Source organism: Cavia porcellus, unplaced genomic scaffold (assembly GCF_034190915.1).
Source record: "Cavia porcellus strain 051 isolate PalLab524CR breed Dunkin Hartley unplaced genomic scaffold, mCavPor4.1 scaffold_17, whole genome shotgun sequence".
Classification (NCBI taxonomy): domain Eukaryota; kingdom Metazoa; phylum Chordata; class Mammalia; order Rodentia; family Caviidae; genus Cavia; species Cavia porcellus.
In genome coordinates this window covers 41,195,469-41,220,485 of record NW_026947500.1, presented here as the reverse complement: position 1 = coordinate 41,220,485, position 25,017 = coordinate 41,195,469, and the positions used below count along the sequence as shown (strand labels likewise).

At 48.2% G+C, this 25,017-nt stretch overlaps 1 protein-coding gene across 1 annotated transcript in view; it reads right to left on the bottom strand.

The window, feature by feature from the left end:
- Nucleotides 1-24,759, bottom strand: part of Ext2 (exostosin glycosyltransferase 2) — a 134,649-nt gene extending 109,890 nt beyond the window's left edge. Inside the window, exons 1-5 of the mRNA XM_003465100.5 lie at nt 24,597-24,759; nt 17,184-17,742; nt 13,947-14,036; nt 9,190-9,306; nt 828-1,023 (exon numbers count right to left, since the gene is read on the bottom strand). Of these exons, the coding sequence (XP_003465148.1) occupies nt 828-1,023; nt 9,190-9,306; nt 13,947-14,036; nt 17,184-17,716 (936 nt within the window). The 5' untranslated portion in view covers nt 17,717-17,742; nt 24,597-24,759. The remainder of the gene's footprint in view (nt 1-827; nt 1,024-9,189; nt 9,307-13,946; nt 14,037-17,183; nt 17,743-24,596) is intronic.
- Between the last annotated feature and the right edge of the window lie 258 nt (nt 24,760-25,017).

Below are 25,017 nucleotides of genomic sequence, written 5' to 3'. Positions count from 1 at the left end.
ACCAGTTGTGGACACATGTGCTGACAACCATTCTTCCTGTCTAGACACAGGTTATTACAAATACCTGCTCACATCAGCACCGTTATCAGCCAGACATTCCAGAGGGAGACGCAAGCAGCTCTTCTTGAAAGTATTTTAATAATCTCAGTATGGGCTGAGTCCTTGATATTTCTCCTTGAGCTAACCTGATCTTCATTTTAAAAATATCAGGGAACACAGCTCAAATCTTCCCTGCCTAGCCCTGGACACCCTTGGACTGTCCAACAGTCATCTATAGGAGATCCCCAAAGCAACTGCTTTGCCTTTGGTTAAGGAGGCACTGCTATGCTGGTGGTGTCAGGAAATGACGTTGACAGGTAGGGCACACCGTGGGTAGCAAACCACCAAAATCCAACAAAATGAAAACAACCCCAAAGTCCACCCACTCCCAAGAAAACACAGGGAAGCGTGGTCCAGTGATGCAACTGCCGTCTTGGAGAAAGACATTTCTCTGGACTGGCCCATGAGCACAAGGGTCAAAGCAAAATACAACAGCTGTGTGCTCTGCCTCTATGGCTCGCTGTAAACCTAACAGATTTGCATTGCTGAAGTATAATGCAATGCGTGTGAGAAAAAGTGTATCAGCTTGCATGGGCCAAGCAGCTTCCCAGGAACACAGTACGCCAGGCACCCCAGCACCTGAAGGGGCGCACCCAGCACAGAGCACTACTAAATTTCCTTTCCCCCCGGGGGGACACTTCAGGAGAGCCACTCCTAGTGTCCGGGTCAATTTCACCCAGTGGCAGCAACCCCTGTGCAGCCTGAGTGGGCTCACGAGGGACACTCACCTGCAGCACCTGGGGGTAATCGAAGACCTGGTGCTTGTGGCAGCGCTTGCGGATGGAAAGGACGCCCTCAGAGAGGTTGGTGCACTTGTCCAGGACCAGCACGGCCTCTCCATGTTTGGCCTGCAGGGCTTCAATCTCCTCTCTGTACTCAGGATGGATGGCCATCTGCGAGGACAGGAGGAAGTATCGCCGGGGACTGCAGAGGAGGAAAAAAGCTCACTGGCAACCACAGCCCATCGGCTATCAGGGTTAGACAGACGATGACACCGCAAGGCTGGCCACAAGTGTTTGCTCACTATTCTCAACATTGCCTCATTTTCTTCTCTCTGTTTATTTGTTTGTTTGTTTGTTTAGAAATTACACAGTGGAGAATTGCTGAATATTTAAAATATTAGCTGCTATTTAAAAAAATGGCGTATGCTTCATTTACATGCTGAAATGTTATTAAAATTTTACTAGGAAAAGTCCTTAAGGTTGTGAAGTAAAGCTCAAGATGGACCAAGTTTAGAGAGCACCCTGTGAGGGTTCAGAGAGAACCCGGACAGTAGGCTGAGTACTGGACAGGACCTCAGAATGTTACCCTTAGTTCGGTCTGCATCTCGGAGCTGAGCAGGAGCCAGCTGCGCTCCTCCACCTGGAGATGGGCAGATCCAGCAGATGCAGTACTGTCGCGTGGGGCAGAGGCCTGCGGTCAAGGCCATAGGCACAGCAGAGAAGCTGAAAGCCGGAAGGAGGGAAACTCTTCACCCAAGCATGGAATCGGTCACAGTATGTGTTATGCGAGGATGCGTAAGACAAAATGGAGAGAAGGAAGGGTTTCCACAGGGCTGCTGCCACGCGGAGCTCCACACAAGACACCTCTGAACGTAGCAGTCACATGTGTCCCAGCCACTCACAGCCCTGAGATGGATGGTAGGATCAGTGGAGCCCAGGAGTTTGAGGCCACCCTGGGAAACATAACGAGACCCTCTCCCTCAAAACAAGAAAGTCGACACCAAATTAGTAAGGCTGAACAAGAGGATGATTTCGGAGAGACCAGATAGTAAGTAACTCCCTCCTGGAAGGGCAGGCTTCCACAGGGCAGAGAGAGGGTACGGCCACAAAGGGGTGCAGGCTGAGGGACCCTCAGGGGTCACCACTAATGGCACAACTCAGATAAAGCATGTTCCAGGAACAAAGGAGACATCCATCATGCTAAACAGTACTCGCTAAATCCAGGAAACTGGTACTGGCCAGAAAAATACTAAGGCTAACCAAGAGGCTTAAACGAGACAGGACCAAAACCTCTAGCTGTTGGTGAATGCATCTCTCTCTCTCTCTCTCTCTCTCTCTTTCTCTCTCTCTCTCTTATTTTTGCTGTCATTCAGGCTTTGAAAAATAAAGCCAGCAGCTATTTTTCCTTACCTCCTCAGTCTTCTTCACAGCATCTAGCTGGGAAGAACCATCCTCATACATCCTAAGGACAGCCACTCTAACTCAGCAAGTCATCCTCTCTCCCAAAGCATGAAGCCACCATGCAGCGCTCAGTGGCCACGTGGCAAACACAGGCCACCTCTCCTTCCTCCTCGCGGCAAGTCCTACTGGACAGCACCGCCTGCAGTGGGCTGAGCCTAGAGGCCAGGTTGAGGGCGGAGGAGATTAGGAGGCCACGGAACAGCAGCCCACCGAGGAGAGAGCTTGGTCAGCTGGCTGAGCCCCTCCTAAGTTACCACTCACTGGACACTACACTGAGACTTCATGGCCGCAAGTCTTCCTTGTGGGCACCGACCCAGATTCTCGGCTTCTCCTCCCAGCCCGAGCCTTCAGAGTCACTCTGCATTGAGGGAGGAGTCACACCAATGGCAAGATAACGCACTGGGTGCTGCTCTGGGCTGGTCCCGCAGGAGACGCCATCTCTGCCACCAAACGCATGTAGTTACACAACCAAGCAGGAAACCACCTTAATTAACAGTGAGGGTTACTGGAGAATGATACTGGTATGTGTGGTGGGATTTTTGCTACCCAGCAGGAAACTCTACCAGGAGCCACAGTGAGAAGCCCTGCACTGGGGACAGGGTGTGACATGGGAGGACGGGTACGGGTAGCGGGGCACGCACACGGGCAGCCGCAAGGGTGCCCAGGTTGAGGAGGATGAGGGTGACAGTCACATCTCCCCAGGGCTGGAACCCAGGCGTGTGGGGAGGATGACTGAGCTGGGGTAAAAGGAGACAGCAGGCAGCACAGGGCGGGGTCGCCAGGGATGATGGTAGACAGAGAACGGAGCTCCAAACACGGAGAGGCAGAAAAGCAGGATGCCGTGCGGTGCTGGCCGGAACTGGAGATGCTAAGAAGGGGTGGTTTTCAATATGCAGACTCCTACACAGGTGGAGAAATAAATACAGATGTCCAGGTGTGATGCCCAAAGGAACCTCAGCAAAGCAGGACTCCAGGTTCGATCTCATGGAGAAGAGGTGAAGTTCTTTTAGACTCTCTGCCAGGGCTACGCGTCCAGCAGAACCTGGAGATGGGAACCGAAGCATCGTCCCCTGCCCATGTGCCAGCCCTTCCGGCCCTGACCCACAGCTGGCAGAATATGCTCACATTTTAGCTCTGAGCAAACTCAGTTTTAAGGTGGATTTGTTTTTCTTTGGAAGACTAAAATTACTAGCTACGACTTTCATGTTTCCTCCCAGCAGCCTGGTATCCAAAAGTCAGGTCACACTGAGAACCTAAGAGTCTCCCTCAACAGTTACCGCTGTAAACTCCCAATTTAGTTCCTTTCAGAAGCAAAACGACAAGAATTCCAGATGGGGCCAACACTGCTGTGAGGAGAAGCTATCAATACCAACAATCCTCAGCTTCCCGTTGAAAAAGTACTGAAAGATTTAAAGTAAAAATAAAAACAGAGCTCTTACTACTCTGAGCGATCCTCAGAGATGTGGGAATTCCCTTAAAAAGTAACTCTCACAAAGAGCGATGGACCAACCTGAGGCCCGGAGGTCACCCAGCCTGGCTCTCTCCCGAGTCCCAGAAGAGAGCTGTCTCTACCTTCCTGGAGTTGTTGCCGTGGTTGTTTGGGGGGGTCTCTTACTGGAACTTTAAAAATGAACTGAAGCTTTGAGTGACCTGACTGAAGGGCTTCTTTTCAGTGTAGTTACACATAAATTAGAGAGCTCCAGTTCCTAGAGCTAAACCACCCACGTAATAGTTTAAATCTTCCCAAACCCGTTATTTGAAGGTGATCTTTAACTATTGGGAGTGGTTTGTTCTTCCTGGCTTTATTTGTGCTAAATATTTTCAGTGTTTTCTTCCCCGGAATGAAATCTGGAGGGAATTCAGACCCCTAAACTGATAAAAAGGAGCCAGATTGTGCTACAGAAGGTTACAAAGGACGCCATGTCCAGGGGCTGCTCCGCGGTGGTGGCACTGCTGGTTCCCACCCAGGTGCCCGCTGTGGCCAGTGCTTCCCAGGATGGGAGAGACAGGCAGTGGAATTTCAGAGGCTTGGGTGTCAGGCTGGCCCCTGGGCTGGCACTGGGACACTTGGGTGAGGGGAAAGTCCCACCACCTGAAAACTGGTAAGAAAGGCTTTCTAAGCCTGAACTGCAAACACGCAGCCCTCACGACCGTGTGATGTACCCTGGAGTCCAAGCTCTGCAGAGGCAATCTGGACATCAGCTTCCGACAAAAGCCCTGCTGCTGAGCATGTCCAGTCTCCTGGTCACAGGCATCCATACATGCTGTCACCACTTGCTGCCAGGAGCATCAGGCATGTCCCATGCCACTGCATCGGGAGTGGACACTTGAAAGTTTGCACCTGGCTTCCCTGGTCATAGCCCTGTCCCCATTCCCTGTCCTGACCATGCTCTGTATCCTGTCTCTGTGCACAGCCACCAAGCCTGAGCACATTCTGGGGACCCCAATACACAGTCTCTCACTGTGACTGTCAGAAATGTCCACAGACTTTTCCCTGGGGGACAAGCTCACTCCCCATCTCTTGTTGAGAATCATGAGCCTGGCCCAACACCTGGTCCAAGAGTCCTTGGATGAAGGTTTACCTCCTTCCCCAGCACCGCGGAACGGAACAGAACCAAAGTGCCAAACACTCAGAACCACTTCAAGGAGAAAAAAAAAGACAAGTAAAACAATGTTTTGTTTTTTATCTGACAACTGATTTAAGCAAATGCTTGCAGAAGTGGCAAGAAAAGGAATAAGCTCTTCTGCTTATCACAATTATTCACTCAGGCTCACAAATATGCCAAATTAAAATCTCAACACATGACAGGAATTTGTACTGCCCCAGAGGTTCCAGATAGTGCACAAAGACCATCTTCTCTCAATTCGTGGGAACCTAGCCTCAGAATCTGGCAGTGAACTATATCCATCCATAGATTCTCCAGAAGAATTATTTTGAGGGGAAAAAAGGATTATTTTTGACTTGTTTCAACAATAATCATAAGGTTAATATAGGTACAGTTTTGCTCATATTTAATGATGAATACTGTTTTAAAAAAATTCATCAACTGCCATGGTTTAAATGAGTCCACCAAAACGCATCTGTGGTATTTGCAGATGTAAATCTGGGAGTTAATTATGGGGAAATGAAGCCCTAAGAGTGGGGTCCTAAATGGGTAGAGCTGTGGCTTTATGAGAAGTGAAGGACCCGAGCTAGGTCATTCTGCCTGGCCATGTGATACCCTCACCACTTGGGGCACTGCAGACTCCTAAGCAGGCAGATGTGAGCACCCCGTCTCCAGCTTCCCAGCATTTGGTACTCTAAGCCCAGCAAACCCTTACTCTCTGTACCTCAATCCACACCACTCAGTTACATCAATGGCAAACAATGACCAAGATTGCATTTAGTGGCTCATAAGGGAGGAGAAGACTTAAAACTGGGAATCACAGAAAGGGAGTGCACCAAAACACAAACAGTGGACGAGCTGACAAGCAGACAGTGTGTTCACCGTGACATTCTTTTAAACTTTGCTGCCTGCTTGGACATTTTCATAATAAATGTCAGAGCAAATGTGAGTCATGCATCTGCACTTGAGGTAGATAAACAATGCCACAATATACAACGTATAGAAAAATTTCCCAGGGCTTCAAACAGAAAACATGGTGGAGAAAAGAATACTATCACTCAGCATGCAACTATACAGGCCCACCAACCCCAATGCACCCATACACTGATTCCATATTCACCTTCAAGATGCAATTCCATTTCAAAGAAGCACCTCCATCTGTCACATTAAATTATGTTAATCTCAATGTCATTAGTTTCGTAGATGTGCTGGTATTTACTTTGTAAGTTTGTCTCGGTTTTGTAGATGAATAAGCACAAGGAGATTGCTTATTGTCATTTATGCCAGTTATAATATTATAAAAATAATCAAAATGCAAGGAACCTTGAGTACCCTCAAAAGCCTCGCAAAAGTCACAAAGTTGGAGGACTCACTTTTACCTATTTCAAAACTTACTAGAAAGTTACAGTAATCAAGCCAGTGTGGGTGCTGGCAGAAGGACAGCCAAAGAGTAGGACTAAAAACCTAGAAATAAACCCACATAGCTATGACCAGTTCATCTTCAACAAGCATACCATAACTAAAGAATACTCCTTCCAACAAGTGGTGCTGAGAAACTGGATATTCACAGAAAAGGAATGAAGTTGGACCTCACACCACATACATAAAAATTAACAAAGGGCTAGAGATGTATCTCAGTGATACAGAACTTGCCTACCACAGGCAAGACCCTGGGCAAAATAAAGAAAGAAAAAAAGAACTAAAAATGAATGAATCAGAACCTAAACCCAAGAGCTAAAATGATAAAACTCTGAGAAGAAAACTTAATTGTAGATCTTTCTAATCTTGGTTTAGACAATAGTTTCTTAAATATTAGTATTACACCAAAAATATAAGTAATCTAAGGAAAAGTAGGTAAGTCAGGTTTCAGCAAAAGTAGGAAATTTTCCATCTCAAAAGATGCTAATGAGAAAGTAAGAAAAAACCTACAGAGTGGGAGGAAATATTTTCAAGTCCAACAGTCCAGAATCTGGCATACCTAAGAAATCCTATAGTTCTACAATAAAGAAGACAACTCAGTTTGAAAATAGGCAGGCAAGTAATCTAAGTAGATATTTCTCCATAGCAGCTGCATAAATGACCAATCAGCAGGCAAAGACACTCAACATCATTAGTTACTAGGGAAACGCAAATTGGAACCACAGTGAGATTTTCTGTCACATCCATGAGGCTGTGAGACTTAAAACCCCAGATGATGACTAGCACTGGTGGAGATGTGGAGAAACTGGAAACTTTATGTGTGCTGCTGATAGGAAGGTACAAGATGAAGCCACACTGGAAAAGGGTCTGGCATCTCCTCAGAAACTAAAACATGGAACTAATAGCAGCACCAGCAACAGCACTCCTAGATAGACTCAAGGAAAGTAAAAACACAGGTTTATGCAACTTGTACACAAATGTTCATAGCAACATTATTCACAATAGCTCAAAATTGGAAGTAACCCCAATTCCAACCAGCTGATGAATGGACAAACAAAACGTAAGTGTAGTATCCATACTACAATATGGATAAACCTGAAAAACATTAAATGCAACAAGACAGGTAGAAAATGTACTACATGACTACATTTACACTGAAATGTCCAGAATGGGCAGATCCAAACGGACAGAAAATAGATCAGTGATTGCTGCTAGGGCCAGAGAAGAATCACAAGAAGAAGAAGAATCACGAGAGTATTGATTTGACTCTTTAGAGTGATGTCAATCCTCCAGAATTGTAATATTGACAATAGTTGTGCAACTTTGTGAGCACATGAAAAGCTATGAGTTGTATGCTTTAAAAAGATGAATTTATGGTACTTGAATTAATTTCAATTTTAAGATAATAAATTCAATTGATTCTGGGAGCTTATTTAGGGAAAAGAATCCAGGAAGATGATCTAAGCCACAGTTCATCAAACATGCAGGCTTCCCTGCACTCGCCGAGAGTAGAGGGAAAACCGTCTCCAGCTGACCTGGACTGAGCACCTTATTTAAAATAACTGACGGCTGCTGGGAACCTCAGGCTTCAGCCCAGGCCACATGGTGGAACACAAATGTCAAAGAGGGACATCTTCTCCGTATGTCTCAGTCCATGACAGTTTCTGAGGGCAAGTGTGGTGCTAATGGCTTTAAGCAAACTGTTTCCTTGAGACCCAATTCTCCCCCACAAACAGTGAAGGTTTCAGTCTCGCCCAATGTGGCATTTTTAGTGCTGCAACTTCAGTCCCCTCGGAATCAGGTGTAAGGAAAGGAGGCTTTATTACCAGTAGGCTTGTTTAGTGCTAAGTTCTCACCATGATTTAGCATGATTTTTAAACAGACTATAGCAAAAAAAAAAAAAAACAAAAAAAAAAAACAAAGACAGACAGACAGACATAAAGAAAGAAAGAAAACAAAGCTAGACAAAAGGCCCGCCATATCCAGGCCCTTTTCACTTATTCCACAATTAAAGCATGAGCCAAGTATGTGCCAGATACAATACAACAGTTAGAAAGCAGACCTGAAAAATAAAGTAAAACAAAACACAGAGCTGGTCTCTGCTTCACTGCACGGATAAAAGTCAAACTGCAAAGGCGGCCGGCCAGGGCAGGATGAGTGTCATCCGAGAGATGGGCAGGCCCTGCGGGAGCGAGGCCAGACCGTGCAGGGGAAACACGATACACCCCAACTGCCCGGGTCAGCAGGTCCAGCTGAAACCCGAAGTACAAGCAGGATGCTAGACTGACCAAGAGGAGGAAAAGGACTCCCATGCAAGGGGAGTGTGCTTCCAGGCCAGACAGTTGGAAAGGGCGAAGCCCCTCCTGTGACCTGAAAGGAAGAGTTCTGAGGAAGGCCGGGGACAGAGCCAAGGGGTGGCCAGATGGCAGAGAAGCCGACTGGCATTTGAGGGTGGCGGGACTATACCCACCGGGCAGTGGGAGGCCAGGCCAGGCTGGTGGCGGCCAGACTAGAGGCGATGACACCAAATAGGACTCAGTTCAGGAGTCCAAAGGGAGATGATGACAGCGGCCTGGCATAAAGCAGAGGCCGAGAGAGGATGCAGACAAATCTGAGGCAGAGTAAACAGGACTTCCGATTCTGATGTAGGGAAAAGAGGATGGAGTCAAGGGCGCCACAGGTTCCTGGTCAGGAAACTTGGTGGCCAGTCTGAGCATTTAGCTCCCAGAGAAAGCTACAGGGGAAGAGGTCTAGCACGGGACAGACAGGACGCTGGCCTGAAATCCAGGCCTTGGCAGCTGGGGTGCTCACCTCAGTAAGATCCCCCTCCCCGGCATCCCACAGACACTGTGAAGGCCCCAGCAGCGCTGCAGGTCCCTTACCCTGGCCCTTTCTCCGGGAGAGCCACCTCCGCAGACAGCGGGCTGTAGACGGGAATGCTGACGTCGTAACCTTGCCGGTAAGTCCACGTAGAGAAGCCACCACCAGCCAAGAGCGCCCTGGAAGCAAAGGATTTCATCAAACAGTGACAGAGACAAAAGAAAAAGTGACCTTCAGAATGACGGAGGCTTAGTAGTGACATCAACATTACCGAGTCACTGTTTTATAGCAGTACCGGGCTGGGTGCCTGACACTCACAAAGCATCTCTCAGACATCGGTGCCACCAGACCCCAGAATCCCCAGCTCTCTCCCAGGGTACTTTCCATTTCTTCAAACACATTACAGCCTAGCGGACACTAGGCATGGGCCCTCTGCTACCCCATTTCATTCTCCAAAAAGTTGTACTTTATTCTAAACCATGTTAGCAGTATCGGAAATACCCACAGGTCTACGCGGGAAGACTGACATCTCCCAGCTCTCTGCCTGGACCTGCTGGTGACGACAGGCATGGGAAGCAGAGGCGGCCAGAAAGTAGCACACCTTGCATCGCATTCGCCTGGCCTTGCTCCAGCCCCTGCCCCAAGCTGTTCTTCCGGTTGGTGGTCCCAGGGCTACTCACCCCATCCACCCAATTCCCCGTTCGGGAAGCGGAATCCACACCTGGCCCTTTCCTGCTTCTCCTGCAGTGCGCTGCACCCGTTTCTATTCTCCTTCATTAGAAACCAGCGACCGCACTCTTCTAATTGGATCCGGCAAGCAGTACGGAGACACTTCATCAGGGGAAGGAGCAGGTGTACGTCACACCAGCTTTCGCTGTCATCTTGTCCCAGAGGCTCGAGACCCATCAAAATCACTTTCTGGGGTGGAGATTTACCAGTCACACGTCCCGTACTCTAAGCCACAATGTCTCCATGGAGAGACCACGCTCTCTGCAATACTGATCACTATCAATCCTCTCCCGGCCCTGACGACAAACTATGCTCCCTTCTAACAGGACGGGTTTCAGTTCAAAGGTGTCCAAACCACCCCTGGGAAACCCACTCTGTTTTAAGCTTCATCAAACCCAGAATGGGTGGGTAAGGCAATGTGCACGCGACAAGCTCCCCCGCTGCCAGCCTGCCCTTGGCACCAGCCTGTGGGCTGACTTCTCCTGATTAGCAGAAGTTGGGCGGCTTCCAGGTACTGACAGCAGGCAGAGCTGCTTTCGGCAGGCCCCAGGCAGGCAGGAATCGCCCGCACTTTGGGTGATGGGGCGGGGAAAGCACGTGGAAGGAAGGAAGTGGTGCACTTCACACCAGCTGGCTTCACCGCTCCTCTCTTGTTCTGCCCCGTGGGGACACATGGCATCTGCCCGACCTCAGAAAGCACTCAACTGCAGTCAGTCTCCACCTTCGAGCTGCGGCCCCTTGGGCAAGGTTCCCTGGGCTTCAGCGTGGAGGGGTGCTAAGCACCTCTCACCTCACAGAACACATGTTTCACTTTGACTGTTAATTTCTAAGCAGCCCATGCTGTTTTCCCATGATGGATCCCAAAATGAGAGATCTGTTCCAACGATACGAGAGCCCAGAAGGAGAACTCGTAGTGGAAAAAGTGTCCATAGCACCAGACTCAGTGGGGTGGAGCGCTGTGTCTGCAGAGGTGGCTCCAGCACCTGCAGCACTTTCCGGATAGTCCTGCTTTGGGACCTGAGCTTCCTCCCACAGCCTCTGTCCCCACGTCCCTGCCAGACTCCCACAGAGTCCTCAGGTCTCCAGCTACCTGTGTGCTCCTGTGCCTGAGCATGGCGAGCCTGCGAGTTTACTGTTTGTCTTCCTTTAAGCTATGCATGTAACTGGAAGCACAACTCCTCAAATATAAAGTCAGGTTCCGCACCCAGCAAAACAAAAGCTGACCAATCCTAAAAGTCATTCTTGCTTTCTGAGTCAAACAAACTTGGGGGAGGGGAGCTGAGTACCAGATGGCTAAGCCTGACAATGGCTAGAGAGTCAGTGGACGCTTGGTGACATTTAAAGGAACTACTGGTTAATGTTTTCAGGTATGATGATATGGTAGCTATGCTTTCGTGCTGTTATTTGTGGTACCGGAAGTGACTCCAGGGGTTTGGCGCTGAGCTACATTCTAGCTCTTTTTATTCTTTTTATTTTGAGACAGGGGGCCTCACTAAATCAGTTGCCCAGGGTGGGCTTACACTTGCCAACTCTCTGCCTCAGCTGCCCAAAGTGCTGGGATTATGGTCATGCACACCTAGTGTATAATTATGGCTCTTTTTAAAGCTCCCATCATATAGACATTCACAGGAAAACATGTACAGATATGATGATACAGCATCTGGGATTTCTAAACAATCTAGCGGGGAGATGTGGCTCGCTGTACTGTTCTCTTCTCTTACATAGGTCTGAACTTTTCCATAACAAGTTCCATAAGTAAATATTTATCCCAATAAAAGTGTACGTTTGTAAGATACTTGTGCAAAGAAAAGAAGGTAGCAATGATATTATAGAACACACCTGAGAACACAAACAGCAGCTATGATATTCTCCCATTGAGGTTAAAATAAAGTGGGGGTGTGTACTGCGTTTGTGTCTAAATCAAGAAAAAGAAGACCAGTATTCCCTCCAGTCCAGGCGCTCACATTCCCTAAATAATAACTTCCACCTCATCACGCCGTGACCTTAGACTTTAGGAGACGTCAGTCTCACCCAGCCACGCCCCCCAGTTTCTGAACACTGTGACTTGCAGCCCCTACTAAAAGCCTTCCACACTGAATCCTACGCTGAATCCAGGAGCAAACACAAAGGATCAGAAAACTTAGTGAACCATCTATTACGCGTTACCCCACCAAAGCCCACCTGGGTTTCAAGGGGACGTTGTGCCCACTCGTTATCTGCAACAGGGCAGCCTCAGGTCACTCAACAAACACAGAGATGAGAGAAATGGCCTGACCTGCTGAGCCATAACGTCTTAGCACGAGCAAGAACTGCAACTTCCTCCTGTCTCTTTAACACCCTACTGCAAAACAGAAAAACCCACTGAACGTGTGCATTTGATAATACGGTCCTTCCTTCTCCTGTACAGGTGCGTTCACCAAAATGCCTAGGGTGAAGGATCCCAAGCAGCATGAAGCCCTTCTGCAATGAAATCCAAGTCAGGAGGTAAAGATGCTGCGTACCAAACAGCTCCTTTCCTCCCCTTCGCTGTTCTTAGGAGCAATCTCATTCATGGGGAGGCCCAGTGAAACTCCTTCCTGAAAGGACTTGCCTTCCCCTGCAGGTGTCTCCACCCAGGGACCAGGTTTCTAAACATTTGTAGGGCCACACTGCCCTCTGCCGTTCAAAAAATGTTGCTACACCAGCGTCCATGAAGGTTTTGGGGTGCTGGTCTCTCCTATTGATGTTTTTTCAGTTAGAGACTCAAGACAGACTCGAAATAATCATTCACACCAAGGAAGGCACAGGTTTAATCTTCTGGGAGAGAGCAGTACTCAGTGTAGATTTCCAGAAGTGCCAATGCCAAGAACACAGCCAGGTTCAGGCCGTCACTTTTGTCAGTGTTTGTGATTTCAAGACTTCCACGTTGGCTATAACAAGACCACAGTTGGAACAATCCTACGCCCAGCACCCTTACCTGGGGTGCTCAAAGCCTCAGGTTGCGTCCCTCGAGGGGTGATACTGCAGTATCTCTTTGCCCAGCTTTCCCAAAGCTCTGGCCTGGTGTCATAGGTGTCACATGTCACCCTCACAGGTCTGTGTCTCTACCCTTGGAGCTGGAGGTCTCCTCTTAGCAAATGTCAGCTCCCAGGCCCAGAAGACGCTAATACCGGCTGATAGAGGTTGCACCTCTTGGAACTGGGGTGCAACCCCCCAACTGGTACAGGCTGCTCTAGGAAACCCTCTGACCAGCTTCCAACATGACAGATCCAAGCAAGCCTCAACTGCTATGTCTTAGGCAGGGAAACTCAGAGGACAGCTTTCTACAATGAACAGTTCATATTACAAAGCATAGAGAGACCTTCCCAGACCTCATCTCGGTCCAGGAAGTTTATATTTATAATCCCATGGAAAAGTTTTATTGTATTTATTATTATGGGGAGCCAAGGGGTCCTAAGTCCAGCCAGGATGAAGGTTCATTGGAACAAAGACCTCGACCCAGGACCCAGCCCAGACTTTATTAATCCATGAAGAAGGGAGTGGTTTCAGGATGAGTGACTGTGAGAATGGAGTACCGTGAGCTGGGCTGGGGAGGAGGCCTGGAAGCACCTCTGCAGTATACAGAGAGAAGGGTATGGAAGGGTCAGTCTGCATAACACAGCTGAGGATGCATCTAACGTTCGGTTCTGATATGTAAACTTTTCTGTCCTAGAAAGTTATCACCTCTTTTCCCAAGGCTGACCCCAGTTGACAGCCCTGGGGCTGTGGCTTTTCATGCCACCCCAGTTCAACCACATTTTTGGGAGTCACAGGGCAGGGAAACAGGATTGTCACCTAGCTTCAAAGATTATGCATGGGCACCTCAGCCCTATTTACCTTGCGTAGAGCTAACAGAAGGGAAAAGGAAGTGGCTGAGCCAGCACTGTAAATATCAGGACACGGAGACGGCCAGGTTTAGTCAAGTGGAGGCTGCTCTTTGTTCAGGAGAGTCGTCCAGGTGGTCCTCCACAATAAAGGACTTCCCAGTGTTAACAGGAACATAGTTTCAAAAGGATCTTGGTTTCTTTAATCCTCAGAAACCCATCCCAGAGACTACCCCAAATATGCCTACCTATCTCGGGGGACATCCAGGGCAGTGTTGTAATCTGGGGGACCTCCGGGCAGCATGTTGAATAACAGATGATTTGTACCTCGATCCCACCTATGAGAAATGAAGCACGGAGAATTCACATGTTGACCATGGGGAGATCAGATAATAAGTATAAAAGTTCCCAATCCCAAATAAACAGGGTCACTTTCCAGCAATGCTGGGTAAATTCCTACAGATCCTAACAGTACACCAGGCACAGGGCTGGCTCCTTGTGGAAAAAAAAAAAAAAAAACACACAGATGAATGTGAACATAGGGCTTGTCCACTACAGAACAATTTCAAATAATGAAAAAATGAAGCCTAGAGACTGGGGATTTACTCAGTGGCATAAACCTGGCAAGTATGAGATCATGAATTCAATCCCTAGTACCAAAACAAACAAACAAACAAAAAGACCTGAAGCCTATTGTCATAGTTATGTCAGTGGCCCCCAGACCTCATGCCTTTGCATTGTGTATTTGTGACTGGTTTATTGTCTAGAGCTTGGATTGATCGTGTCAGTGCTATACCTGCCTAGGGGTGGAGCCATTATACAATGTAATGGCAGGAAAAAGGCGTGTGTGTGTGTGTGTGTGTGTGTGTGTGTGTGTGTGTATCTGGCTGGTTTTCACTTTGCTGTTTGCAGCTGCCATAAGCCATGGCTTGCCAGGCCACCGTGCCTTAGAGCCAACTAAATATAAACTAAAATCTCCAAAAACTATAAAAAATAAACTTTTCCTTTCCTGCCCAACTTTGGGCATCAGGTATTTTGTCTCAGCAACAAATAAAAAATAACTAAGACAAAATTTGGTACCAGGAGTAGGGTCATTGCTGTGACTGTACCTGACCATGTTTTTCGAGAAGCTTTGGAAATGGCTTGTGGGCAGAGTTCAAAAAGGTTCGGATATGTTGCCTGGATGCATAGAGCTGGAGCAGCTTAGGCTGTTCTGTAGAGCAGATCAGGAGACCAGAAGGCTGATATAAAGCTGGTCAGAGCTCAGGAGACCAGAAGGCTGATATAAAGCCTGATGGTAAAGATAAGGCTTGGGAGGTTTCTGCTGAAAAGAAGGACTGCGTCGGTTGTTGGACTCGCAATGATGTGTGTTATGGCATGGCAAAAAGCTTGTCTACATTTTGCTCATGCCCAAGGGCTTTGTCTGAGACTGAGACTAAGGGCAATAGACTGATTAATCTGGCAAAAAAAATTTCAAGGCAGTTGAATGTCGAGGCTGTGGCACACTATTATTGGGGCTTTTAGCCAGCTTTATGTTGCAAATCAAGAGCAAAGAGCCCAGCAGGATAATTTACAATGCTGTGAGTTTGGCCACAAAAACAAAACAAACAAACAAACAACAACAAAAAAAAACCCTCCAATAAAGCTGTAAATTTTAAAGACAAGGTTGAGACTTTGATTGCTGAAAAAAACAGAAAGATAGAAAAAGATGGCCACGGGCATCCCAAAAAGCAGCGGGTCTCCACCCTTTGCAGCCTCAAAACTGCAAAAGTGAAAAAATTTGCTCAGAAGAAAAAAATTCAGAGCACCATGCTCCAAAAAGAGGTTCCAGAATGGCAGCAATAATCAGGTAAACACAGCCCAGCAATCCAGGCACTAGACCCCTACAGCCAAATAAAAAGCCTGGCTACTGCTCCAGCTGGCAGTAAACCCTGGTGGCATCCACATGGCGCTAATTTTAGGTGCAAGACAAATGCACAAATTCTGAGGGTAAAACAGCTTCCACCTTGATTGCAAAGGGCCTGGGAGGCCAAGCAGTGTGCCCCTGAGAGGGTAGTTTGTAAAGATGTAAAGGTGAAGCCAAAGGTGCAATGGAGACCCCAAAAGTTTAAAAAAGCCAAAAATGTAAATCATCTAAGAAAAGCTACAAAAATAAACAAAAAGGATTTTTTAAAAAAAATGCAAGGGCTAAAATCCCTAAAAATGCCATCAGGGTAAAATCACCCAAGCCTTTTGAGGCTTACAAACAGATTTCCTCAAATGCTGAGCATAAAACTCTAAGACTTAATGTTTGCCCTGCTGGATGCTACACTTGCTTTGTTTCCAATGCTTTATATTCCCCTGACTGTAACCCTTAAAATGGTAATGTTTATCTTGTGCCTTTATATTTCAAAACTGTTTAACCTTGTTTCATTTATACAGGGGGTTACAGTTAAGAGTTTGCCATAGATCCTAAAGGAGACTTAAGACAGACTTTTCAGCAATGCTGAAACTGTTAGGACTTTGGCAACTCTTGGACTAAATGTCTTTTGTATAAAAGATGTACAAGAGTCCTGGGGGCCAGGGGCGGAATGTCATGGTTTATGTCAGTGACCCCTAGGCCTCATGAATTTGCATTGTGCATTTGTGATTGGCTCATTATCTAGCGCTTGGATTGATGGTATCAGTGCTACACCCACATAGGGGTGGAGCCAGCATACAATGTAATGGCAGGAAGAAGGTGTCTCTCTCTCTTGCGGTTTCCACATTGCCGTTTGCAGCTGCCATAAACTGCAGCCCTGCCATGCCACCCTGCCTTAGAGCCAACTAAATATAGACTTAAACTTCCAAAAACTATAAAAAAATAAACCTTCCTTTCCCAATTTTGGGCATCAAGTATTTTGTCTCAGCGATGAATAAAAATTAAGACACTTATGATGTTCAGTGTTTGGCTAAAGAAAACAAAAAGTAGAGCCAAGAGTTTAGTTCAGTGGCACAAGCACCCGCCTGGCATGCTTGAGGTCATGAGTTCAATCTCTGATACCAAAAAAAAAAAAAAAAAAGAAGAAGAAACAAAAAAGTAAATCAAACACAGAGTTGACAGGATACATTACTGAAAGCCCATGAAATGGAATATTGTACAGCCTTTAAATTATATAGTAATGTAAAAATTTGCAGATGGTACTCATGATGTGTCCCCAGCTCTTTTTATTATTTTTCAGGTTTGAAACAGGTTCTTGCTAAACTGCTAAATTAACCCAGGCTCGGCTTGAATTTGCCAGCCTCCTGTCTCCGCCTCCCAGCGTGCTGAGATTAGAGGTGAGTCCCACCTCACCCAGCTAACTGTGTACTGTGTGATGGGGCGGGGCCGTGTATTTATAAAAGGATGAGTATGGGAGCGACAGCCACCCTTAGGTTGTAAACTTCAAGGAGCTAGGAGCGCAGGGCGAAGCACACCTGCTGCCATAGCTGCTCACAGCCCACGCTGCAGGAAGCAGCTCCCGTACCTGGAGAGCTGTGCCAGGGCCTGTGCAGTCTCCCGGATGCGCAGCGCATGCTGGCTCAGCAGGTCGATGGACGGTACAAACAGGCAGGCACGGCTGATGTCATCGGTGTAGTAGTCGCTGTCCGCGATGGCCGCAAGCAGCTCATTATACTCCCGAGAGATGGTGCTGCTGACCGGCGCACCGAGCTCGTCCACATACTTCTTCAGCGAGTAGATGTACACCTTGATCTTGTTCTTGGGGTTGAAGCCGCAGCGGTAGACGTCGAAGCAGGTGTGCATCCTGCAGCTGAGGTCGCCGCGCTCGGGCACCGGGCTGTCTCTGGGCAGTCTGACCACGGGCACTGCCGCGCTGCGCTTCTCCACCGCCCAGTCGCCGGAGGCCTCGATGGAGTGTGGCCAGAACTGGAAGACGCCCGTGGCCAGCAGCCCCAGCAGCACCACGGAGAAGAGCGCCACGTAGTAGATGCGGTGCTTGGTCTTCATCCTCGGGATGAGGGCGGGACCCCGGCTGCTGTGCTTGACCGAGGCGCACATGCTGACGCCCCGCCTGTCCTCCGCGCCTGCAGGGAGGGCGGAGAGAGCTGGGGTCAGGGGTGGGGGGCACCCCCACTGAAGAGGCCCTTGGACTTCGTTACTCCTACTTCTTTCCCTCAAGCCTCTGGGTGAGATAAGATAAAAGGATTTTTCACACTGCTTACCAATAAATACACACTTGTATGTATGGCCGCATGGCCTATGACATAACTGAATACTCAGTACTATATTCAAACTCCTAATATAAGCGTCAATACATGACATAAAATTACAAGACAGCTGTAAGTACATATGCACCTTACACATCAGTCACCCGGGATACGCAGCTTCAGGATACCCCGGCATAAGCTGGGAAGGGTACGCAGACCCAAGAAGAAACATGAAAAGTGGGACAGCTGAAGACTGTTACTTCTCTCTGAAGTCCCGCCTGACCTGCAAGGACGATCTGCCTGCACCGCTGGTGTCAGCTGTCCTACAGTCCGCTCTCATTGCTCACTCACGCCAGGCACAGCTGTGGGGCAAAGATGAAAGAGAAGCTCCTTCGCTGGGAACTTGGATCGGGATGGGGAGCCACAGGGACCACAGTGCACCAAAATGCAGATCGAAAAGCGCTGATCAAGTGCAAACGGCAGTCAGAGAAGAAATGACCAGCCTTACGTCTCTAAATAAAACACATGTTACGGTGAAAGTGACAGCTGGCCTACTTGGAAGGAAGGAAGGAATAGGGAAGCTGATGGGGCAGGAGAGAGGAGAAACAGAAGACAGAAGGGAAGCTGGGGGGATCCTGTTCCAAAGGCAGAGGCCAAGGATGCTCCCACTCTGCGAATGCACAGGACATTCTTTAGCAAGAGGCAGAACCCGTATTGCTTCCCCCAAATCCAGATTCATTCTTTTATGTGTGTGATGTGATTTGCCTGAGACAATGTGCAGAAGTAATGGTCCAGGGACTCCGCAAGCCTCCGAGAGCCAAAGCTCCCGTGTGTCCTTGTGGGGCCCTTTCAGCTGTGACATGGTGAGAAGCAGAGCTCCCTCCGGAAAACACCTGGAGCCTGGAGCCAAGGAGAGCCACCACCACCTGGCCTGCAAAGACTGCTGGCTCATGAGCAGAGAATGGATGGTTGTGATCACTGCTGCTGTTTTAAGTCACTAAGTTTTGCAGTGGTTTGTCACAAAGCAATGGCTAAATGAAACAGCCACCAAGCATCATGGACCGAGAGGAAATAAAGGAAAATATCCTGTCCTCAGCTGAAAAGCCAGAGCTCCCCAGGCGCCACAATTTAATATCCTTACCAACCAACCTCCCTGCTTCGTGCCTGTCTGCCTCCCAGGGAGGGCACAGCCTGGAGTGTGACTCTGCTGTCATGCACTTGCCATGTGACGGCAGTAAACTACTTTGGCAACCACATGGCCAAGTCCCAATCTATAAACCAGGCTCCTCTACTCACTGGTAAGCGCTATCAAGGGAAGTAGCTGATAAGCTTAGAGGCTTCCTGAAATCGCCTTGCCCTCGGGGAAACACAGTGTCCTCCATCCCTGCCACTTGGGAGAACTCTTCCAGCCAGCTAGCTGGGTATGGTTATTTAAAGCTTTGTAAGAGTTTGGTTAAAATGCGCTAGATGGTCGGAACAGTTTCAGCCTGCAATTCTCTGAGACCATGAACTGGAGCACACAAAGGAATCAGCCTGTCACAGACCAGTGTATGGATCTGATGACATCTCAAGCTTAAAGGCTGTCGCCTTTGAGGGACACACATCAGCCACTCAACACATGCTGACGGAGTCTATAACAGAGCCGTGAGTGGGAGAGCTGTTACCAATTGCAGATGCCCCCAGCCCTCCCCGACCTGCCACCCCCACGCCACCCAGTGTCCCTCCCGAGTCCATGGAGGAAGGGATGGGGACAAGTGCACACAAGAGGCTGCACTCTACCAGTTCCCGTGCAGAGCTTGCCAGCAAGTGCCCCAGGTCAGCTCCCTGACTCTGGACACCTCAACGCAGGCATTGGCCTGAAGCTTGGCTTTTCATCAAAGTAGGGTCACAGAATCTCGTTCAGCAAGTTCCTCGCGTGTTTATTCTGTGCAATCAGGCTCAAAAGCTTTGCTGATCAGCTACTGTACCTTTTAACACAGTTGTTTCAGGGTTTTGTCTTAACCTAAAACCCACAGCATGAAACAATATTTTATGCTATGACCCATTTATAGACGGAAATAGGAAAGTTTCACAAAAAGATGCTTCACCTTATAACATAAAACATGGTATTAGCTACAGAACATGTAAATGTCTCCTCTTTCTGCTCTACTAGTGTTTTTAAAGAATTCTAGCCATAACCTATTAAGTCAGGAGTCTCATGGAGTAACAGGCCTATTACTGGCGTTACAGGAACAAAGACGGTATCTACATATGAGCTCTGCTGGCCTTCATGAGTTGCTGATTAACTATAAAAAGATAGAGCACCACAAATAAACCCAAAGATAATAGGATACAGTTTTTAAAGCACATATATGTTCATTATAAATAAAAATGGAAATGAGAAACAAAGCCAAAAGTTATTTTTTTTAAAAAAGATCACCAAAAATTGATGTGATATAATTCTGATAAGACTACTCAAGATAGAAGGAAAAATTGAACAATGATTGAAATAAAAAGAGCAAAATAACTCAAAATACTAAAAAGAGAAAATGCTATCAATGAAACTGTGTCAATACATTTGAAAACTTGGACGCGCAGAAAGAAAATTTTAAATAAACGTATCAAGAGTCTCAAGCAGAAATGGCTACCTGGAGAGCTCTTTAACTAAATCAAAAGTTTAGAAATCTCCCTATAAAAAACTTCTAAGTCCACTTTCAAAACCCATTTTATTTCAAGGAGAAGAAGGAAAAAAAAAACACCTCCTAAGTCTGAAATATTTTTTGAGCTTTATGAAATATTCAGGAAACAGAAATTCCAACTTTACACAAAATGCTCTAGTATTCAGAAGAAAGAGCGAGTACTCTTTCTTTTTGTAGCTGCCTGCTTTAGAAGCTTGGTGTAGCCTCAACACCAAAACTTTATGATGGTGATTCTCAAAGTATGATTGAGGTACCCTGCAGGTACCCAAGATGCTGTCAAAGGGTCTGAACTATTTCTATAATAACGCAGATGCTATTTGCTTTTTCATTTTTCTCCAGAAGCTATGTGACATATGACAGCATAAAAAATAATATTAATTCAAAGATTCAAGATGCTCACTTCAAAGCAGAACATCTATAAAGGAGACCACACCAAGGTGTATGAAAGGAAACTCTGAAAAGAAGGCTTCAGCCAGACAGAACATCTATCTGGGATGGATTTTACACTAAATGTAAATGGCAAAATTACAAAACATTCAGAACACAATAGAGAACATGTATTATTTCTGGTAGAATTATTTCCAACATGGAATTTTAAAAAAGCCAAGAAAGATAAAATGATGATTTGGTGTTATCATTAAAAGCTTGTTTGATCAAAACCATAGGGCGGAAGTCAAAGAGCCTGAAGAAGATGCTGGCAGCACACCAACTAGGAAGTACAGACACCCAGGGTGAAGAACTCTACAAAGCAGTAAGAGAATACAAAGTCAGGTGTGGTAATCCACACTGCAATCCCAGTGCTTGGGAAGCTGAGGCAGGAGGATGCCATATTTATATTTGGACAACTTCGCAAAAACTTATCCCAAAGTTTACAAAAACATTTGAAGGGCCGAGGACACAGTTCAGTCCAAAGACTCTGGGTACAATCCTTGCAGGTTCGAACCCAACCGGGGGAAATTAAGGATGGGGACATGAGGCCTTGGGCTCAATCCTCAGTACCATAATCAATACACCGATCACTTAATAAATAAAACACACTAGAGGAAAGCTGGTGGAAGGGTGCAGGTGGCTTCCCTCCTTGGATGAAGAGCGAATGCTCCCCTGTCAGCCCCTCTCCTCCCCAGCCTCCACTTCACTAAGGCCCCATGCTGGAGTCACTCCGCAGGGGTCTCCGTCCCTGCTGACCCACACTGGCTGAGCCTGAGGCCCTTTAGGAACTGCAGGCCTCCCCACTTAGGTGACGCAGAGACAGGAGGGCAGTGGAGCCTCATCTCCTAGAACAGTCACCTCCAGAGAGCCCTGCAAGGTGCCACGCCAGCAGCTGAGAAAACCAAGGCATTTGGCATCCTAGCGACCTCACCCAGCCTCTCCATCCCTGGCCTCTGTCACTCTCAGGCCCCACAGGCAGGAGACAGGAGAGGCGACCTGCAAGGCTCAGCTACTAGCCTGGCTCGGTCCGGGCCTGGCCTTCACCAGTCAGGAGGTCTGAGCCAACTCCTGTCACCTCGGCTCTCTAAGGGACATGACCAACCAGCCCTCCTGTCACCACTGTCCACACAGGCTGGGGACCTGAAGCAACTGGGCAGCCACTACTTCCCCTCCCCCCTGACCTTACCCCCGCCTGAGATCAGGGGGCTGCCAACCCCTCACTTAACACTGGCAACGGGGTTCTGGCTGCCAGCTGAGGGGCACAAATTCCAATTCACAGCACTGTTCTTGGAGCCCCTTCCAGAACCATCTTAGTTTATGCACTGACAACCAAGAACAAGTGCAGGGGATGCAGGCAGCTAGGAAGGAGAGCGATCCAGGGAGACAGCCGTCCACAGAGTGTGACCCTGAGCTGCACACCCTGGAAGCTGGCCGAAGCTCAGCCCTGTGATGCCCCCTCTGCCATCCATGTGGGACACACCTCGGGAGCAGGGAGCCCAGCCAGGATGTGGGACGCTCTCCCCACTCTCCAGATAAGCACTTGAGGAAGACTAAACCCCCATGACAAAAGGAACAGGGCAGAGGGCTGGCGTGCAGCTCAGTGGGACAGAGCTTGCCTAGAGACAAGGCTCGGCATTTAATCTCCAGCACAGACACAAATCAGAATGATGGGTGAGAAATACAAGGATCCAAGGCCCCTTCTGAGAGGCTTCTGGGCTCCAGACCTCAGCGCGCACCACCCCACCCTGTGAGCACACTGGCTTCCACCACTTGCCATGTTCTGGGGATTAGTTAAGAAATGGCACATCTGTCTTCCCTACTGGTTGTGATTTTCTTGCATTCCCTCTTGCCAAGCCTAGAATCTATGTAATGTCAATAAATATTTGTTCAATGTCTCTTTTCTCCTCAGTCCCACTGGTGTACGCAGTGTCTAGCACCCATAAGTTCTGAGTTATTACATGGAGAGGACGTGGGACTGTCGCCCTCCAGGAAATGGAAAGAGCATCCCAAGGGGAGACACCAAGCCCTGAGCAGTGCTGACGAGCTGCGGCAGACAGACTGCAATCTCCCAAACTACAGACAAAACTTCCCCATCCAGAGGGGACGCCCCCTACCGGCAGAAATCAGAAGCCCCGGAAGGGGAGAGCGGAAAGGAAACTCCTGCTACACGGGAAACCAGGATCAGAACAAGAATTACAAAACAAAGTTCTGCAAACTTAGCTCTCTGAAACACACCAAACCTGGCCATGAAAAATGCCAGAATAATATTTTTTAAAAACTAGAATCATCTCGCTGTCAACTGAGTCATCGGAAAAAATCTTTTGACACCCATCTATCATCAAGATAAGATGCATTTTCTGTTCCTGGAATGTATTCCTAAAATCCGCCCGAATAACATCTCTACTGTGTTTCAGGTTATCTCCAAGTCCCTTTCTTATCTTGTCAACTTATTTAGAGAAGAAGCCTTCACAGCTCAACTAACTCCTAGGGACATTGCTACCTTGGCCTCCAACCCAACTCTGCCTTACTATGAAACCAAATGTGAGAAAAAGTAGGAAAATCTACTATTCATCACCTTACCTGATACAATTCTTTGTACTTAAAGTTATTTTGTGGCTTTCTCTAAAAATGGTTTCCAATTTTTTAAGTCTTTTAATTGTGGGAATTATACTGTAATTAATACAATGATTATCACTCAATATCTAAACTTTATTGAGCATTTACTACATGCCAACATGCTGTGAGCACTTTATCAATGTTGCATGTATTAAACCTTCTTAATAGTAATGTGTGATAAACTATTGTTGCCCTCATTTTACAGATGAAGAAAGTTCTACAGAAAGGCAATACCGGGTCCCATATAATATACAAATAGAAAACGCCAAAGCAAGGTTTCCAGCAGGAAAGCCTCAGAGCTGTCAGTCCATTCATACCTGCACATGCAACCAGGAGGCTTAAATCTCAGAAAGGCTGAGAAACAGAATCATCTACTTTATTACTGTGAAGAGACTTTAAGCTCTGAAATGTGCAAACTGGGGGCACTGAACTCGTTTATTTTTTTATTTTTATTTATTTATTTATTTATTTATTTTGGAGCTGGAGTTTCACTCTGTAGCCAAGGGTAGCCCATAACTCACTGCAATCCTCCTGCTTCAGCCTCCCAAGCTACAAGCGTGCACCACCATACTGAGCTTTACAAGAGGAACCAACCGGGTTTTCCATTCCAGAAAAACATGTTCAGAGAGGTCTGAAGGGCCCTTCTGGATGAGCATTTCCAATGAGTTACACTGCGCTGTTATTGCAATCTCAACACTGTGGACCCCGACCTGTCCCCACCGTCAGCAAGGAAGCTCCTGGCGACGCCCCGGGTCCGTCCCGCCCGGCCCGGGTCACCGACCAGATCCGGATGCTGGAGACGCGGACCGCGGCGGGGACAGCAGGGGCAGGTGGAACACCGGGGTTGCCGCGGCGGGCGCCAGCTGGGATGCGGCCGTGGGCAGCGGGAACCACGGGGGCGGCCGGGGTGCGGGGGGCCTCGGACAGCGCCCTGGGGTCCCCAGCTCCGCGCCACCCGGGGCCCGGCCCGCGTCGCCGCCCGCAGGCCCGACCGCACCCCGCGCTCACCTCGGCCACGGCTGCCTCCCTCTCGGTCACCGACTCATGCCGCGGGGCGCGGGCCGCCGCCGCCAGGGTCCGATCGCTCCGAGTCGCGGGGCGGCCGCCGGGGCAGAGTCCACACCAGCCGGGAGCGCCTCGCGGGGACCCGGCGGGCGGCGCTGACACCGCGCGCACTGCGCATGCGGGAGCGGCCGGCCTGCGCCCCCTGCTGGCCGGGAGGAGTCAGAGCGCCGCGGGGAAGCGGAGACCTTAACGGCCAGACTTTAGACCTCTCAGATCTTTCCTAGGGACGAAACTGCAAAGCCAGACCAGGGGACATCTCGCTCCACTTACAAATCTGCCCAAAAATGTAAACGTTTAGCGCAGTAGGTGCAAATGAGCGCGTAACATTCCCACAGGGCAATCTGGCACCCTCTGTCAAAATGCG